Here is a 19,500-nt window from a genome sequence, read left to right on the forward strand (position 1 = left end):
AATAATCAAAATAATTATTGTTTGACTATGGATGGTTTGTTACACCATGTCATCTTTGTAATGGTTATATATAAAAGTTTATCCTCTCTCTATGTCTTTGTCTATACATTGACATAGTACAAAGCAAAACTTAAAACAATAAGAAATTAGAATAAATAATTTAATTTTCTATATTTTATTTTATATTTTCAACATAAGTAGGAGAATGCCAGGTCGTCGCTCATCTCCATTTTGTTATATTAGATGGCCATAAAGCAGGAGAAAAAGGGTAAGAAACTTCTTAGTTCTTTTTCTGCCCTAAAGTTTCTTCGTGCCTATTGATTATCTTCTTGTACCCTCACAAGGAAGCTCATTGCTCCTGATTAATGGTCTTGGATAGATTTGTCATTCTCATTCTTGAGCTCGTTCTCCAACCTTGCATTTCCTGAGGTAACCTTCTCATTTAACCAACCTATAATGTCAGAAAATACAATTTCAAGGTTTTCGGGTGGCTCTCCATACAGCAAACCGTGCCACATTCCTGGATACAATTTGAGGGTTTTGTCTTTACTGGATGCCACTTCATAGAGCTGTTTGCTCACTGATTTATCAGTAACTTTATCATCTTCCCCATGGAGGACCAAGAAGGGGAGTGAGACCTAATCATAGAAAAACCGAAAAATAAGTTTCTTTTCTTTTATTTTTTTCAATTATGAAATTTAAACTTCACAATGCATTTTAGCGGCAACAACACTATATTAGTGTCCATTTAAATAGCAAAATTATTATTATTATTATTTTTTTATCAATAACGATCCATTATCTGTCAAATAATTGAATTGACAGATATTATGAATTTATTTTTTTAATATCTATTTTTAGTTTTGAACAAAACTAATCAGGTATTTTCCATATCTATTATTAACTAGAGATCATGATCACAAATTGAAGAAAAAGTTTAAGAAAAATAATAGTTTTTGGAAATGAGATAGAAAGCATACCTCATTTAGATTTTTTTCAATATCTGTACTGACCCTCAAAAGTTCATAGCCAGTTTTCAAGCGAGGTCGGCCTTTGTAACAATATTGGTTTGCTCTTACCTGTAATTAGAGAAGTATTAACAATAAGTTTGCGCCTTTTTTTTTTTTTTTTAATTGTAATTAATTTTATTTTTCTTAAAAAAAATATATAATTTTTTTAAATAATAGTTAAATTTGTTTCTGATATATTTAAAAATAAAATAAATAAATTTGTTTCTCGCAAATGAAAATATACATACCTGTTCTCTAACTTCAGGCACTTTAAACGCAGAATCAATAACGTCGTTTGAAGGGATTACTTTCCAAGTAGGAATAACCCTGCTGAGCTTAACCAAAGCATTAACAACCATTGGAGATGGCTTCATCTCATCTGCAATCTGTATTTAAAAAATAAAAAAAAAACTTAAAAAGATTACAATTTCCCAAAACTTTTTTGACTAATTAATTAGTTTTATCTGAATAATCAACATAGTCAACATTTTCATGCCACTGAAAAAGAAAAAGTAGGACAATTTAAATTTTGTTTAAAAAATAATAATAAAAAAAATAAAATAAAAATTCCACATTGCTAATGATGAAAAATTCAAATGGCTGACAGAATTATATTAGTATATCCAGATATACACAACCTAAACAACTTTTCTTTATTATTAATTTTATTTATTTATTTTTTTAAAAAAGCCAAGATTTATTTTACAAGCAAGCGAATCAAAACAAGATTGGATCCGAAATTTAAGTAATTAAATAACTAGATATGGTCGACCAAATCCCGTTTTAAAACCTATTTAACAGCTATTAAAATTATATTTTAATTTAATGGGTTTTTAGTCATTAATAAATACTAGAGCTTAATCATTCATTACGCAGAGTATGAAGAAGAAGGGCCATAAAAATGGTTCAGCTGGTCCCATAATAATGGTTGTTTTCGAAAAATGTTTTAGGTTTACGGCAGCAAATTTAATCATTAATCACCAAAAACAATCATAAAAGTTTTCACACCCTCACAAAAGGCAATTCGATTGACAATAGTTTTTTTGGAAAGGAAAGTACTATCAAAGCAATAATGTTATTGACTTCAAAATATTATTTATCAATATAATTTTATTTAATTTTTTAAGTACATATATATATATTTTATTATTATTATTATTATTTTTTTGATTGGTTTATACTATCCTTCAAACCAGTCAAATAATTTTATTATGCAGTTGAAAAACAACTTGGTAACTAAATTGGTGGCATTACTCTCTAATACGAGTTTCAAACAATTGAACAAATCAAGGCACAAAATATTTAAAAATATATATATATATATATATATATTTTTTTTTCCCTTAAAAATACTCTAGTAAGCCATGAATGAAAGAAGATGATGATCCGAATTTAAAGGAGGGCCATATAAAAAAAGCTGACTGCGTAGAAAGAAGCCTACACAAACTCCAAAAACAGCGAGGAAGAACATAACAGAACACAGAGAAACGTACAAAGAATATAAAAACACAACAAAAAAATAATATACAAATACATGACAACAACATGAAATTACAATCCTACCCATTACCTTACACATAGGAGCAACCAACACGGCACCATCCCAGTACTCTGGTTTCTTCCTGTGAACTTGCAGAGCCATAGCTCCTCCCATTGACTCCCCCATCAAAAATCTCAGTTTCTTTCTGTTCTCTTTCTTTTCTGAACAAAACCCAACAAATATATACATATATTATACCCATTAGAACTCATTAGAACTCGAACTCGTAATGGATTAATATCATTTTTCTCCTCGAGATTTGGCTTAAATTCAATTAGTCCTTTCTAGTTTCAAAAATATTATTCTATCTCCTGTATAATTTTTTATTTTTATTTGTGTATGAGTATAATTGACAATTTCAAAAACGGAGGCTGGTGGAAATAAAAGTAAACAATAGATAAAATCCCAATAGGAATTGACTAGAAACGCAGAGAGAGAGAGAGAGAGAGAGATTTGGAATCAGACCACATATTGATGTATAATGATCAGAGACATCATCAACGACGTTGTCGAAGGATTCCACATAGCCCTGAAGTCCTGCTGATTTTCCATGGCCTTCATAATCCATCCCATACATTGCATATCCTGCTTGGACAAGCCTTCTTGCCGTGCCTGAAATCCAATCCAATCCAAAACTCTCTTTCAGAGTTTTCAAAGTATATGTATATATGTATGTATATATGGTTTTAGAGATACTGAACTGTCCATTGTGATGCTGCATTCCATGCCATAACCATGGCAGAAAAAGATTAAGGCTTTTGGTTCTTGATTTGCTGGTTTCCATACGCAGGTGAAAAGCTGCAGTCCTCGAGATGTGACATAACCCTTTGAAGGAAAAAAAAAAAAAAAAAGCATCCAATTCAATAAGGAAATATAGCCAAACACACAAAAATTTTGTGTGAAAGAGAAAATTCAGAAACAAGAAAAAAAAAAAAAAAAACACTTTTACCTCTTCATAAACAACGTTTTCCGCTTGAGACGCCTGTGGAAAAACGAAAAAAATATATCAAAACAAATGAGAAAGAAACAGAGGAAGAGATAGAGAAAAGAGAGAAACGGAGTAAGAGATAAAAGGAGCAAACCATGAGTAAGTGGTTTTTTGAGAAACTTCAATGGTGGTGTACTTTTAACAGAAAAGTAGAGAGTTTTTGCGATTTAAAAGAGGAAAGAAAAGAAACGAAAAAAGAAAGCTAGTGCATGAAGTTTTGAGTAACAAGAAGATGGGGAAAAGGAATTGGAGTTTTGGCCAATTTATACAGGAAGTAAGAAACGGTCTCAAAGTTTTTTGGTCCTCTACATATCGCTTGCAATTTAAACCTCTTAATTTATTTATTTTTTCAAGTAGACATCCTAATAATAGGTTTAAAGTGTCTCCAATGAAAATATGGATAATAAAAATAAACATAATCCATAATCAATGTTAATGGTTTTTTCAATAAAATAATTTTTTAATAATATCTAAAATGAATATCGATACAGTTTAGATATTGTTAGGGTAAATATTTATTCTTTGTAGATTTTATTAGACACTTTTATTTTCTACACTTTTCCATGTAAATTTTCTAAATTTGAGTAACTTTGATAATAAAATATTTAATTTAAACACTATACATAATAAAAAAAAAATTAAAACACTGTGCCGACGGAAAAGCTTCATTATTGCTTCAGGAATCTATACAATAATTAATTCTAATTAAAAAAATATATATTTTAAGTAATTTTTTTATATTGGTTTGTTAGAGTGGGATCAGCTTTCATCATTCTAGAGATTCCAATTTGAGATAGTCGGCTTGTTCATATACATGTTGTTAGTCAATGGTATGCGTAGGCAACTTGGGATTTAGTCCTTTAAATATAAACCGTTTTTATTCAATGAGTTTGAACTTTTTGAGGCACCACCCATTTTGGCCATTGCCCAACACCAAGTAGGAATAGATTTTGTATTTGTTTTTTTTCACTTTTTTGTTTCTAATTTTAAGGGAAAAATAGGAGGCTACATTTAACTTGCTAAAAATTAGAGGTAAAGCAAAAAGAAGAAAGATATTGGGAATTGGATTAGGCAATTTTGGCAAGTGAACAAAAAAAAAAGAAAAAGAAAAAAAAGTGGATAAATATGTACTAAATTTGGTGAGAATTGTTTGAATGAGAGTCCTATTTAGAATGTATTGACTATTGTGAACATAAATAGAAAGTAGGAGTATTTGTTAATGGCTATTTTTTTTTTAAATACTTTCTAAATCTTGTTTATTCAAAAAATTGTTCTTTTAATTACCATTCTCGGATAATTTCAGAGTTTAAAAACTGTAGAGTACTGTTTTTTAATTCTCTTTTTATACATTTTCAACGTGTGGGAACATTGCTAATGTGTTGTATTGAATAAAGTAAAGAGAAAAATATGACATAAATAATATGGTGTAACTTTTTATGAAGTGGGTAGCACGTGGGCATTGTGGGAAAATTCAAGCATACCTACTAATGTTTGAGGGATATGTAATTTGGTTTCGAGATCCAACCGCGCATTGTGCTGGGATGGCAGCTTTGACCAAGCTACGTGCTCACCTCCCTCTTTTTTTTTTTTTTTTTCTTTTTTTTTAATTAATTTTTTTATGGGGATAAATACGTATTTTACTTGGAGTAATGTTAATTATTAGATTAATTACATTTAAAAAAGAGATAATTTTCCCCAGCTTACTTTTAATTTAAGACCTCCTTGGTTTTGAAATGTTAATTATAGATGCTTTTGGAGGTTATGAACGATAAAAATACAATAAATGGATGAAAATATTTTAAATTCATTGAATAGGTATATGATATTTTTGAAAGTAAAGAATCTTCATTAAATAAGTAGATGATATTTTTGAAAGTAATGAATTTGATTGAATTTAAATAAAATTTTAAAAGATCAAAATAATATTTAACCTTATCCTGTTATTTTACTATGTTCACTTTCATGCATGTATTTAGATTATATTAATATTATTAATTTTTCATTGTAAAGGGGTAGAATGCTTTTATTTTTATTTAATTTTTGTGTCTTTTGGGATCAAAAGGGGAGGATGAATTTGCTTTGCATTAATGCTGTGATTTTAACTTTTTGTTGGTGCTTTTCAACCGTACCTTATATTCCACTTGTTTTCCTTTGGATAATGTCGATCGCTGCTGAATAGGATAACAGATAGAAAGTTCTATTTGGATGACCTTTTAAAGGTTTCAAATTTTAGATTTTTTTTTTCTTTTTATACTTTTTTAATATATATATATATAAACTCTTTTTATACTAACACTATAAAAAATATATTTTTATAATTACTTTAATTTATTCTCTCATTTTTTTGAGATATACTTTACTTTATTTTCTTGAGTCTTGACATTCTTTTAAATATCATCCAGGGAAAAAATAACAACAATAATAATAACAGAAAAATAAGTGCCTTTATAAAAGTTAATGAGACGGCTCATATAACAATAATAAAGTCCAAAATGCGTTTAAACAAATTAGAGTAATAAAATACAAAATTATAAAATGAGTACATTTATTGTATTTATTTTAAAAAATGTACTTTAATGTTGGTTTGCAAATAGAAGTAGATTACAAGAATTTGTATGTTGAGGATATTGTAAGTGCTTTTTAAAATTAAAATTAAAAATACAATTATTTAAAACGAGGATATTAAAATATAATTATCCTTTTCAAGTATTAGTTATTTTGAAATGATCTGCAAATAAAATAATTAACAATATTATAGATTAAAAATATAATCTAATATAGAGGGAAAAATTTTGTAAATAATGACATTAAACATGTTTATATGCTATGGGTATGCATATTTGTCTTTTTAGTTAGAAAACTTATTGATAAGGAAGGTTCATCTACCTTCTAATGTACAGTTAGTTTCGAGCTACTAAACTCGATATACTTATCTTTTAATTTTGTTGTTTGGGGCCCAAGTTCATTAACAAAATAATAATAGTAAAACTAAAAAAAAATAAAGAAAAAAAGGGAAATGTAATTTATCTGAACTACATGATTTAAAAAAAAAGAAAGTGTAATTAAAATAAAAAATATTGATTTTTATCTTGTTGCTGGGATTGCCAAACATTTATTGTGCAGGTAGAAAATAGGGACAAATACAAAATTGGGCATTGGTTTGAAACATCGTAATATATATGTGTGTGTGTGTATATATATATATATATTTACATTAAGTAATTTGTTTGGGGATTATGAAATATAGATTTATTTTATATGCCTTTGGATCGCTTTTATGAGTTTGGTGGAAAATTAAAGAAGCAAATTTTAGAAATCATGCACCAGATTCATTTTTTTTTAATAAAATATTATTATTATATGGTAATTACAGGTGATCAGGTGAGATGCATGCCTTTGTCCAAGAGCATATAAAACTAATTTGTTTATTTATAAAATAAAAAATCAAATGTGTGTTCTGCCCAAAGGAAAAATAAACTTACATTTAAATCCGGCATTGATTTCTAAACATTCGAAAATCAAACCAGATATTTTGCAAATTAGTTCTGGAGAATGTAGTCGTCGGAATTTTTTTTTTTTTTTTCTAACTTTTGCATTGCTGCAGAGTCGTTGGACTCTTAAACTTTATTCTGAACTAAACAGAGACTTAATATATCAAACATATGTAACGATAAAGAAATAATACTAACAAAAATAAAAACAGAGGTTTAATATATCAAACATATGTTTTTAATCATACTATAAAGAAATATTTATGCAAAGGAGAATATATTTGGTTTATCCCTTGATTTTTGGTTTTTTATTTTTTATTTTTTATTTTTTATTTTTTTTAGGCTTTAGCAATTGGTCTTATTAGTCCTTGTATTTTTAACATACCCTATCAAATTGAACCAATTAACAATTATTCATACTTTGAAAATGAAGAATTTTTTAGAAAGACATGATATATAAAATATAAACGCGCGCGCACACACACACACATATATATATCATATTCAAATCAGGTCTTTAAGAGTTATGGTTTAAATTTGTATTTATTAATCATTGCATTTTAACAAGATTAATTTTTCTTAAATAAGATTTTAGTATGTTTGTAAACTTATATTAGATTATTTTTTTTTAAATTTAAATTCTTAATGTAATCTAAAAAGTAATTAAAAAAAAATCTGATATCAAAAATATCATATTGTCTTGATTTGAATCTTACTCTATATATATATATATATATATGTATATATAATACACATAAGACAAGTTAATCAAATAATCATTTAATTTGTGTAAAGACAAAAATAAATAAATGTGATATATATATATATATATATATACACGGTCAATTTTTTATTTGAATATTTTGATAAATTTTCCATCGAACATTTATTATTAACCCTTGCATTGCTTTAAATGTTAAAATTTAAAAATACATTTAAAATTTATATAAATCTATTAAAATATTAAAACCTTTGCAAAGCTAAGTGAACTCTGTTAGGACTTATATAATTCTTAAATATATATATATTTAAATCTCAACCATTGAAAATATCCAAAGGTTGATAAAAGAGTGTTGATTGAAAATCCATTAGGATGTCCTAACAAAAGAATATATATATATATATATATATATATATATATATATATATATTTATACATAATTTAGCAAATCTCTCATTAAAAAATCCTAATAAATTTTCTATGAGTATCTTTCTTATTAGCTATTGGATCTCTTTAAGGGTTGAGATTTAAAAATATATTTATATATAATATTAGTTTTGATGAGATTCATTTTGCGGTTTATTAAGCTTATATAAAGTCTCAAATATATTTTTAAACCTCAATTCTTAAAGAAGTTTAAAAGTTATCTAGATGAAAAAACTAACAGTATATATAATATATACTAAAACTTTTAAAATTTTCAACGTACATCTCGACATGCAAGTGACATAGTTGAAAGAGCATGAAATTTTCAATTTTAGTGATTTATTAGACCATTACATTCCAATATTAAATTTGTTAATTTAATTGTATTTTGTAGTTTGAAGGTATTCCATTTTAGGCTTTTGAAGTTTTTTGATCATTTTTAGGCTTTTAAATTTAAAACTTACTGTTTGAGGTCATTAATTTTTAAATTGGTGTAGTAAAATCCTCCATTCATGTAAGCAGCACTAAAACATCTTATGAAAATTAAAGAATACTAAATTATAAAATTCTGAATTACAAATTGATACATTCTAATTAAGTTAAACACATTTCCGTATCGATATTTATAATATATTTTATTTAAATTTAACAATATAATATATTAACGTATTGACATATGTATCGATTGATATATATCAATATTTTATTGGTTAACATATTACTAAAATTTAATTATGGAAAAGTATATATAAACCAATTAAATAGTGACATTCAAATATTGACATTTAGCATTTAGTACACATTTTAGTATATTTATTTGTATCCCAAGTATTATTCTTTTATAATTCAAATTTTAATTAATTAATTTTCCAATTTTGATATTATATACATGTTTCCATTTTTACACAACAATAGTTTGTTTGTAAGCTTAATTAATCGTACGAATATTCTTTATCAATAACATACAATATACATTTTTTGTCATCTAGTAGAAAGACAATTACTCATGGACCTATACGTACCGTTGAAGCAAACTCTTAAAAATGACGGGGATATTATCCAAACGAAGCTTAATCGACCACATTCTATATATAGTATGCATGACTAAGCTCGCTTATATCACAATCAAATAATGTAGAAGTTTTATTGCCCAATTAATTATGATTCTCACTTTTCGCAGTTAATTCGATGCACAAGTTTGCGTGGACTTTGGGACTTCTACGTCAATTTTGGACAAATACTATCACATAAAAGATCAAGAAGAAAGTCAAATCTTCAAGTCAATTTACAGCATCTTAGTGAACCATATCCAAGTGTATTTTTATTTTATTTTATTTATATTTACATTTTCTTTTGTTACCTTTATTTTCTTGATTGGGTGTTTAGAGTGCTTCGGAGGTACCAAAATCGTAAAGACTTTTATTTTATTTATTTATTTTTTAAATCTTGATCAAAATTGTAAGACTTTTTAGATTAAAGAATAAAATTTGTAAGACTTGTTTAGATGTACTGATTGGAATATTCATGAGATGGCTTTATCCTTTGGCTATGAAAGTTTAAATTTTGTTGTCACTTTGTTGTGTCTCAAGTTTTTGGCTGTCTACTTATATAATTATTAGCCAAACCATACATACAAGGCCTGCTATATTGGGGAATTATGCTGTTTGGACATGGCAAAAGTGAAATTAATGCTTTGTTTAAGCTTATTTGGTTATTATTAAACTATTTTTCGTTTTATTTTTAGTTGCTTTGTTTGGTTGCAAATTAATCTTCAAAACTTTCTTGCTTGTATACATAGAATTTTATTGTTTATTGTTTATTTTTGAAACAAAGATGGATTTCATTGAAGAAAGAGGAATAGCATCCTTACATAGAAAATCAGAAAGCCAAGAGGGGCACTTCCATCCAAACCACACTATCATGACAATGTAGGGCATTTCTAGCTAATAAGTGAGCTGCAACATTTGCTTCTCTCAAATAATGCAGAGGAATAACATCTGGTAATGACCCAAATGAGGAAAACAAGAATGGAATTATTAATATATAGTCAAAGTACAAGTGAGGCATAAGTGTGTATAACCAAAACTTGAAATTAAGTTATTATTTTTTGAACATTGTTGGCCAGGACTTCTTGTTAAATCATTATTAATATTTTCGTAATATATCACCCTCTACGAGTATTGTTCTTTTAGGTTTAGAACATTCTTCCTTCTAAGAAACGGAAAAAAAAAGAAAAAAAAGAAAAAGAAAAAGAAAAATATTTATAACAAAAGGAAAAAGAAATGAAAATTATTGACCAATGGATTGAGGATATAACAAAAGAAAAATCACCCATCAATCAAGTCTTTATCAAGTTAGATGGTATGTATACCAAATTAGACTTGACTAAAAAATCATATGTAATTGGTGAAATTGAATGTCATGTTATAACTCAATTGACTTTAATCATAGCTTTATCACCATTTAGGTATTGAAATATTTATCATCCAAGATGGGATCAAAAAATTTTGCTTATTCTAATGTGTGTGTATTATTTATGGTATAGAAAAAGACCCTTTGTGATGTTAAAAGTACAAACCAATTACGTAGAGAGAGCAAAACCAACAATAAAAACGGGGGTTGGGGGCGTTGAAAAAGTTTGCTTCCAAAATAGACCATTGCATTGATTTCAAAAGTATCTGCCCTCTAAATCCCACAAATTGGAATTGAATTTGTATAAATTGTAGTAGAAAATATCAAATACTGGAATCTATAGCTTGTCACTGTGTCCAAGTTCAAGGAAACCATGCATTTATTTGTTTTGGATGTTAAGCATCACAATATATCTTCATGGCTTCTAACAAAGAAGTTTGGAACAATGAAATTTTATTCAAGTGCAAGAGCTACTTGATCCACTTGACTTGACAATGAATATCAATTTACAACTGGCTAGGATTCTAACAGTACTAATAATAACTGTCTAACTTTGACTTGGTATACTTCAATTCATTGGCTTTTGAACATCAAATAGTTATCCAATTACAACTTTCGACTCCATAGATTATAAATTCTATCATCATTATCTTTTTCTTTTAATTTTTTTTTTTTCATTTTATTACAACTATATGACCATTATGATCATGGAGAGACAGAGAGAGAGAGAGCTTTCCAATCCATCAGCGGAAGTGAAATTTTGGTAAAATAAATGTGTCAAAATCTTAGTGAGTCATTCTTAGCATATATGCGTGCTAGTCAAGACTTTATTTAATTTATTTATTTGCAAACCAAAGGAAGATTTTAGGGATAGTGTTATTAAAGATCCCTAAAGTGTAGGCCCAGTAACACTTAAATCCTAAAATTATTATTATTATTTTTTTAAGAAACTGATTGCTTAATCCCTAACTAACTTTCTATCCAAAATTTCATTATTATAAGAGATTAAAGTGAAACTTTTATATATTTTAGGGATTGCATGTGAAACAACATTAAAAAAAGACCTAGATAATATTTTTAAGCAGATTTTTTTTAATAAAATGAAGATTTTTTATCACTAATTATTCAAAAAATCTTCAAAAATATTTTTTCCATAGATCATGAATATAAAATTTGGAAAGTACTTTATCTTTTGAGATATTTTAAAAAAAAAAAACCCTAAAATATGTATAAATTATTTTCAAAACTTTTATTCTTAAACTCAAATGCTATTTAGCTAAGCTTCTTCTTATATACTTCATTTATTTATTGCAAACAATTTTATTTTTTGAATTATTAAATTTTTAAATCATATGTGCCAATAATTAAAAAATGCAAGAGAAAAATATTTTTAAATTTTTTTCAAAGATAATTTTAAATATAAAAAAATCTTTATGACTTATAAAAATTTAAAAGTTATAGTTTTCATACAAAACCATTTTTTTGGTGATAAATTGGGGTGCACAAAACCATATCTAAAAATTGAATTGAGTACTAAATATTTGAAATTTTTAAGAGAATATAAAAAAAAAACCGTTATAAAAATTTAAAAATGTTTATAAATTATTCCTACAAATTTAAAAAATATATTTTATGGTAAATAGATGTAGGAAGTAAAATAAAACTTTACCAGATGACATTTGATTTTAAGAATAAAATTATTAATTAATTTAAAAATAGTTTTATAAGTATTACTTAGGTTTTTTTTTTTTTTATATTTATTGCACATGTAATTCCTAAACTATAAAAAAATTCATTGGTCATTCATGATAATGGAAGGACAAACAATTGAACATATTAACAAATTTAAAAATAAATTTACCAAATAATAATAATAATAATAATAATAATAATTTGAGAACTTAAATGTGACTTGCAGTATAGTTTAGGAGTTTTTGGTGACATTATCATAAGATTTTAGTAAGAGCACTCTTTCACTAACTAACAGGTTTGGTAAGAAAAAAAAAATGGTTTGGTAATTAATTTAATTTAATATTTTTTCTTTATGTTATATTTTAAAATTCACTACTTCTATTATTATTTTTTTATAAGGTGGAAATTATAATTGAAATGTGACATGGGTTACTTTCCCTTTCTTAGTTTTAAATATTAATGTTGACATCTGAATTTGATATCTCAATATATGTAACCCATATAAAATTTTGAATATCTTTTTGTCAGCATTATCAACAGGGGCTGTGGCCTTTCGGAATAATATTATTAATTAATCATATAGATGCCAATTTATACACGTAATTTAAAGCTAAGATATATCTTTAGTGCCATGATGACCTCATTTGCATTCCACTCTCGCTTGCCCAAGGATTTTTTTTATTCAATATGAGATTTTTTTTTTAATTATTTTATCATTTTTTTTTTCTATATATTATTGTTTTGGTTTGGCTGACGAATTAGACACCATTTTTTTCATTTTGGTAGAAGCTGATGAATCGGAACTTGCAAACCAGGTTTGGAACAATGATGAAAATAATAAATTCTTCAACATACAAGATAACTTATAACAATCAATAAGGTACAATGTCTTATGAATAATCTAATTTGTTTCCATTTTGGAATGATTTTGATTAAAATCACCTTTAAAACGATAAAGCATTTTCTGTAATGCTTAGCAAAAATCTGTGAAAATGCTTTTTGATGATTTTGTTTCTATAAATTCACTTATACAGTTATTTTAGAAAAAAAAGGAAAAAAGAAAAGAAAAAAAAGATCAATCATATGATTCTTTGAAACTATTTCTTACAGAATAAGTTACTCATACAGAATCATATTTCTAAACAAAAATTAAAACAAACAAAAAAATTGCAAATGATATACTTAAGTCAATAAATGTAGACAATCCAAATGACTCGATTATATGGTATATATCTAGTTTTAGTTTATAGAATCGGTTAGACATACTCACCAAAGGGAGGGAAAAAAAAAAAAAAAAAAAAAAAAGGAAGAAGAAGAAGAAGAAGACCATGCCTGTGTTGTCTGGCTAAGGAAGTTCTGCAAGGTTATCTCAGGCTTATTTCCAATTTTTAGCCTCATGAAAAAAGCTGATGTACCCATGTTTATTTTGAATTTTCTGAAAACTTACGAAGCTACCTACCCCAAAGAAGAAAAATAAAAAATAAACAATAATAAAAATCTACGAACACAACCAATCATCCAATAATTGCAAATTGAAGACCAAATCCCAATTTGGGGATGGTCCAAAATCTTTGATGTCAAAATTCTAACCACCCAAAATTACAACAATAAAAGTCTATTTCATGTCATTTCTTAATTGAGCAGATATGCAACTAATTTTAGAAGAAAATTTATTAATAATTTTTTTTTTAACTCAAAATTCAAAGCTAGTCACATTAAAGGTACCAAGAACTTTGACAATTTGTTGTGTTAGTGATTCCTCGGTTTATTTGGCAATATGCCTTGTCAGGATGTAATTATTTTCGAAAACATAATTAATAAGTGAAAAAAAAAAAAAAAAAAAACCAAATTCAAGACACCTTAAAATATGTAAGCAAGTTTTCCAAATTCAAGACACCACGAATTATGTAAGTTTTTCTTTTATATGTATAATGAATATAGCAAAATAATATATAAAAAACCTAAGAAAAACAACATGACAAATACATTTACATTTATGATTTGTAACCAAAATAATATGAAAAGTAGAACACTTCTTCATTCTCAAAAATCTCTCCTTTTTATTTTTTATTTTTTTGGACTTAAAAGAAATGTTGATGGGCCAATGGCCCAAAACTCATGAGACAAAAACAAGTCTAATAAACTTGGGCTCAATGTCAATATAATCTAAAACCTAACCCGATCCGAACCAACTAAGCAGTGCAGCCGGATTTATATATGACCAAGATTTAAAACTATTCAAAAAATTTTTAAATTTTTTTTTGAAAATTTTAATTTAAGAAATCAAAATAAAATTTAGTTTCAAATAGAAACAAGTATAATTTTCAATATACATCGAATTTTTTAAAATTTATCTAAAATTTACATAAAAATTTTCATCAAAATATCTATATTAAATATTTAATAATTTAGTTAAAAAATCCATAATATCTATGAAAATTTCAAAAATTTCCATATAAATTTCTAAAAATTTTTAGGAAAATTTGGAAAATATTTAAGAAATTTTTAAAATTTTTTTATAAAAAATTCAAAACTATTATTGATGTTTAATAAATTATTTTACCAAATTAACTTTAGTAATAATTTTTTAATTGTTTTTTAAGTATTTAATGATATAAATAAAATAAAATGAGTTGAATTTAATAACCCTAATAAGTTCTATTTATTGATAAAATTTATATATATTTGCTATACATTTTATACAGAATTGATATTGATAGCATTTAAATTAATAACATTAAGTAAATAAAAATAAAAAGTGATAGAATATATTATATTAAACATCAAGCAAAACCATATTGAATACAAGATTCTTATGGTTGATATATTAATAATTATATGAAAAATTATTAAAGAAATATATTTTTTAATAATTACTTTTAATATTTCACATCTCAAAATAAAAACGAAAAATATACTAATAATTTTTAATTATCTAATAAGTCCATAAGTATTGAGATGATATTTATGAAATATAATATAATTATAATGATTGTTTTATCTTAATTAATACATAATTTATCAAATATATACTTTTTTTTCTATATTTTTATCAATAATAATTTATTTATTATCGTTACCGTTTACTATAAATTAAATTGATTAAAAAAATATAATATCTATTCAATATTTTTATAATTTTTATAATCAATTTAATAATTGATTGTTTAAATAAGCTAATACTAAAATTTCAACAAAAAAATTTATTTTTTAAAATAAATTTCCGTCATTTTTTATGAATTTTGATCGATATTTGATATTTTTCAATATTTTCATAAAAATTTTCATATTTTGAACCTTTGATATTTCCACCAATATCAAAATTTTGAACCTTGATCTAAACCCATAAAGCCGAAAGCAAAAACTTTCATTGTTAGGGTTTCATATTCATATCATCGAGGGAGAGACAGAGAGAGAGGAGAGCCACCGTAGCTAAGCTCAGAGACAGCAATGGGTAAAAAAAAAAAAAAACCCTAACCCTTAAACCAAACCCTAATCTTCCATTCCATTTCCTACATGGTTAAGTGCAAAGTTTTGAGTTTTTTTTTTATTCTAATTTTTTGGGGCATTTTGGTGTGTGTGTTTCTTTTTGAGTTTGAACTTTTTGGTTAAATGTTAACCGTTTTATTCAATGAATTTGAACTTTTTGAGGTACCACCCATTTCGGCCATTGCCCAACACCAAGAAGAATAGATTTTATATTTGTTTTCTCACTTTTTGTTTCTCATTTTAAGGGAAAAATAGGAGGCTACATTTAACTTGCTAAAATTAGAGGTAAAGCAAAAAGAAGAAAGATATTAGGAATTGGATTAGACAATTTTGGCAAGTGAATATGAAAAAAAAAAAAAAAAAAAGGATAAATATGTACTAAATTTGGTGAGAATTGTTTGAATGAGAGTAGGATGTATTGACTATTGAGAACACAAATAGAAAGCAGGAATATTTGTTAATGGCTATTTTTTTTCTTTAAATACTTTCTAAATCTTGTTTATTCAAAAAATTGTTCTTTTAATTACCATTCTCGTATAATTTCAGAGTTTCTACTGTAGAGTACTGTTTTTTAATTCTTTTTTTTTTTTTGTTTTTTAATACTTTGTCAACGTGTGGGAACATTGCTAATGTGTTGTATTGAATAAAGTAAAAAGAAAAATATGACAACACAAATATGGTGTAACTTTCCATGAAGTGGCTAGCACGTGGGAAGTGTGGGAAAATTCAAGCATACCTAATGTTTGAGGGATATGTACTTTAGCTTCGGGATTCAACGCGTATTGTGGTGGTGGTGTGTGTGTGTATATATATATATATACATATATATATATATTTACTTTTTTATGGAAATGAATACATATTTTACTCGGAGTAATGTTAATTATTAGATTAATTACAAAAGAGATTATTTTCCCCCAGCTTACTTTTAATTTAAGACCACCTTTGGCTTTGAAATGTTAATTATACACTCTTTTGGGGGTCATGAATGATAAAAATATAATAAATGGATGAAAACATTTTAAATTCATTAAATAGGTAGATGATATTTTTTTAAAAGTAAAAAATCTGATTGAAATTTAAAACAAATTTTAGAGGATCAAAATAATATTTAACTCTTTACAAAATATTGGATACAAAATGATATCTCATTATTTTACTATGTTCACTTTCATGTATATAGATTATATTAATATTATTTATTTTTCATTATAAAGGGGGAGAATGCTTTTGTTGTTTTTTTATTTTTGCTTATTTTGGGGTCAACAGTGGGGACGATGAATTTGCTTGCATTAATGCTGTGATTTTAAGTTTTGGTACTTTTCAGCGGTACCTTATCTCATCAGGGATCCTTCCTTCCACTTGCTTTTCTTTGGATAATATCCATCGCTAAATAGGAAAACAGATAGAATTCCTATTTGGATGATCTTTTAACGGATCCGAATTTTTGAAAATTTTCTTATACTTTTTATTTATTTATTTATTTATTTTTTAGTGTGTGTAATTATGTATGTATGTATGTATGTATAGATTTTTTATACTAACACTATAAAAAATATACTTTTATAATTACTTTAATTTATTCTCCTTTTTTTTTTATTTTTTGGGAGAAATACTTTAGTTTAATTTCTTGAGTTTTGACATTCTTTAAAATATCATCCAGGAAAAAATAGCAATAATAGTAATAATAAAAGAAGAATAAGTGCTTTTCTAAAAGTTAATAGGACGGCTCATATAACAATAATAAAGCCTAAAACGCAATTAAACAAATTAGAGTACTAAAATGCAAAATTACGAAATTAGAGCACTTAAATTGTATTTTTTTTAAACGTATTTTATTATTGGTTCGCATATTGAAGTAGATCACAAGAATATGTATGTTGAGATTTAAATTGCAAGCATTTTTTCAAATTAAAGCTAAAAATGCAATTATCTCACACCAAAGGGTATTAAATTATAATTGTCCCTTTCAAGTATCAGTTATTGATAAGGAAGGTTCATCTACCTTTTAAAGTATAGTCAGTTTCGACTTCTTAAACTCAGATATACTTATCTTTTAGTTTTGTTGTTTGGGGCCCAAGTTCATTAAAAAAATAGTAATAATAAAATAAAAAAAATGGAAAAAATAGAAGAGAAAGAGAAAATGCAATTTATCTGAACTACATGATTTTTAAAAATGGGCAATAAGTTGTAAGCAAATCTTAAAACAATCAGGAATTAGAATAAATAATTTAATTCCCTATCTTTTCAGTATAAAATTATCTTCAATTATTCTCTCCATCAAAGTCTATGTGTCATAAAAATTGAAAAATATTATGATTGACATGGCCCTAAATCTATTTAATAGACATTATTTATTGAAATCTATTCTCCAATAAATTCTGTTTAATGTAAAATTCGATGATGATGTGTAATATTATAAGGGATTTGTTTTCATTTTATTTTATTAGTTATTTTATGGAATGTTTAAGTTCTTTTGGTTGAAATACATCCACCATCACTGCAAACCATAAATTCCGATGGCCCTTGCCCTTCAACATCGCGATACATAGCAGACATCATTGGACTTGGAATCCGATGATCTATTTGGTTGTTCCATTCTACTTGCTTTTCTTTATGCGATACATAGCAGACATCATTGGACTTGGAATCCGATGATCTATTTGGTTGTTCCATTTTACTTGCTTTTCTTTATCTGTTTTTCACCCATGTATCACCTGAAAATCTTCGCTATCTTTGTTTTCAGGTCGATTGCACCATTGTCACTATTTGATTCAAATCCACCTACACCACTCGATCCTATCTGAATTCTCTCTTTATATCGAACCCAATATCAACTATTTTCCTCATCCAAAGATTTTGAATAGATGAATTTGTTGTATTGTATCTTTTATGTTTCAATAAATCTCTCATTTTTCTCCTATCACCAAGCAACCATGATTATAATAGTGGATTTGTCGAATTGCTGCATTGCATATTTGATTGATCATGATTTGTTCAGTACTTATTATTCTGTTCTTTTGTAGCATCAGTGAGGCTTTATTTATTTATTTTTGTTTATATGCAGAAAATTCTTATTTTTCTTTTGTGTATTGATTGTCCTTTTATTATTTATTTTTGTGTATTAATTGTATGTGTATATATATTTATATATATATTTAACTAAATGGCAAAAGCTCAAACTTACGGGCTCTATTTTTTTAAATGTATTTTAATATTGGTTTGCATATTGAAGTAGATTACAAGGTTTCGTACATTGAGGATCTAAATTGTAAGTATTTTTTAAAATTAAAGTAAAAAAAAAATACAATTTTTTCAAAGTAGAGGATATTAAAATATGATTATCCCTTTAAGTATTAGTTATTTAGAAATGATCTGCAAATAAAATAATTAACAATATTATAGATTAAAAAGATAATCTGATTTAGAGGGAAAAATAGATAAAATTACGATTTTATATGCTATATGCATGCATATTTTCCTTTAACCAGAAAACTTATTGATAAGGAAGTTTACTGAACTCAAATATCTTTTAGTTTTGTTGTTTGGGGCTGAAGTTCATTAAAAAAATAGTACTAGTAAAATAAAAATTAAAGAAAGGAAGAAAAAGAGAAAATGTAATTGATCAGAACTGCATGATTTTAAAAAATGGATAATGAGGAATTGTTGTTAGAAATGTCAATGGGATGGGATGGGGCGGGAACGATTTTTAAAATTTCATCTTCGTCCTT

The 19,500-nt window shown here is 25.9% G+C and overlaps 1 protein-coding gene across 1 annotated transcript; it reads right to left on the bottom strand.

Moving 5' to 3' along the window:
- Positions 1-2: 2 nt before the first annotated feature.
- LOC107406588 (caffeoylshikimate esterase) lies at positions 3-3,852 on the bottom strand. The gene is made up of 8 exons (XM_048469505.2): positions 3,633-3,852; positions 3,500-3,532; positions 3,252-3,375; positions 3,016-3,162; positions 2,581-2,711; positions 1,259-1,396; positions 981-1,079; positions 3-638 (listed from the first exon to the last, which is right to left on the bottom strand). The coding sequence occupies exons 1-8, from the start codon at positions 3,633-3,635 to the stop codon at positions 363-365; spliced, it is 951 nt and encodes a 316-aa protein (XP_048325462.2). The 5' UTR covers positions 3,636-3,852; the 3' UTR covers positions 3-362.
- Between the last annotated feature and the right edge of the window lie 15,648 nt (positions 3,853-19,500).

Source organism: Ziziphus jujuba, chromosome 8 (assembly GCF_031755915.1).
Source record: "Ziziphus jujuba cultivar Dongzao chromosome 8, ASM3175591v1".
Classification (NCBI taxonomy): domain Eukaryota; kingdom Viridiplantae; phylum Streptophyta; class Magnoliopsida; order Rosales; family Rhamnaceae; genus Ziziphus; species Ziziphus jujuba.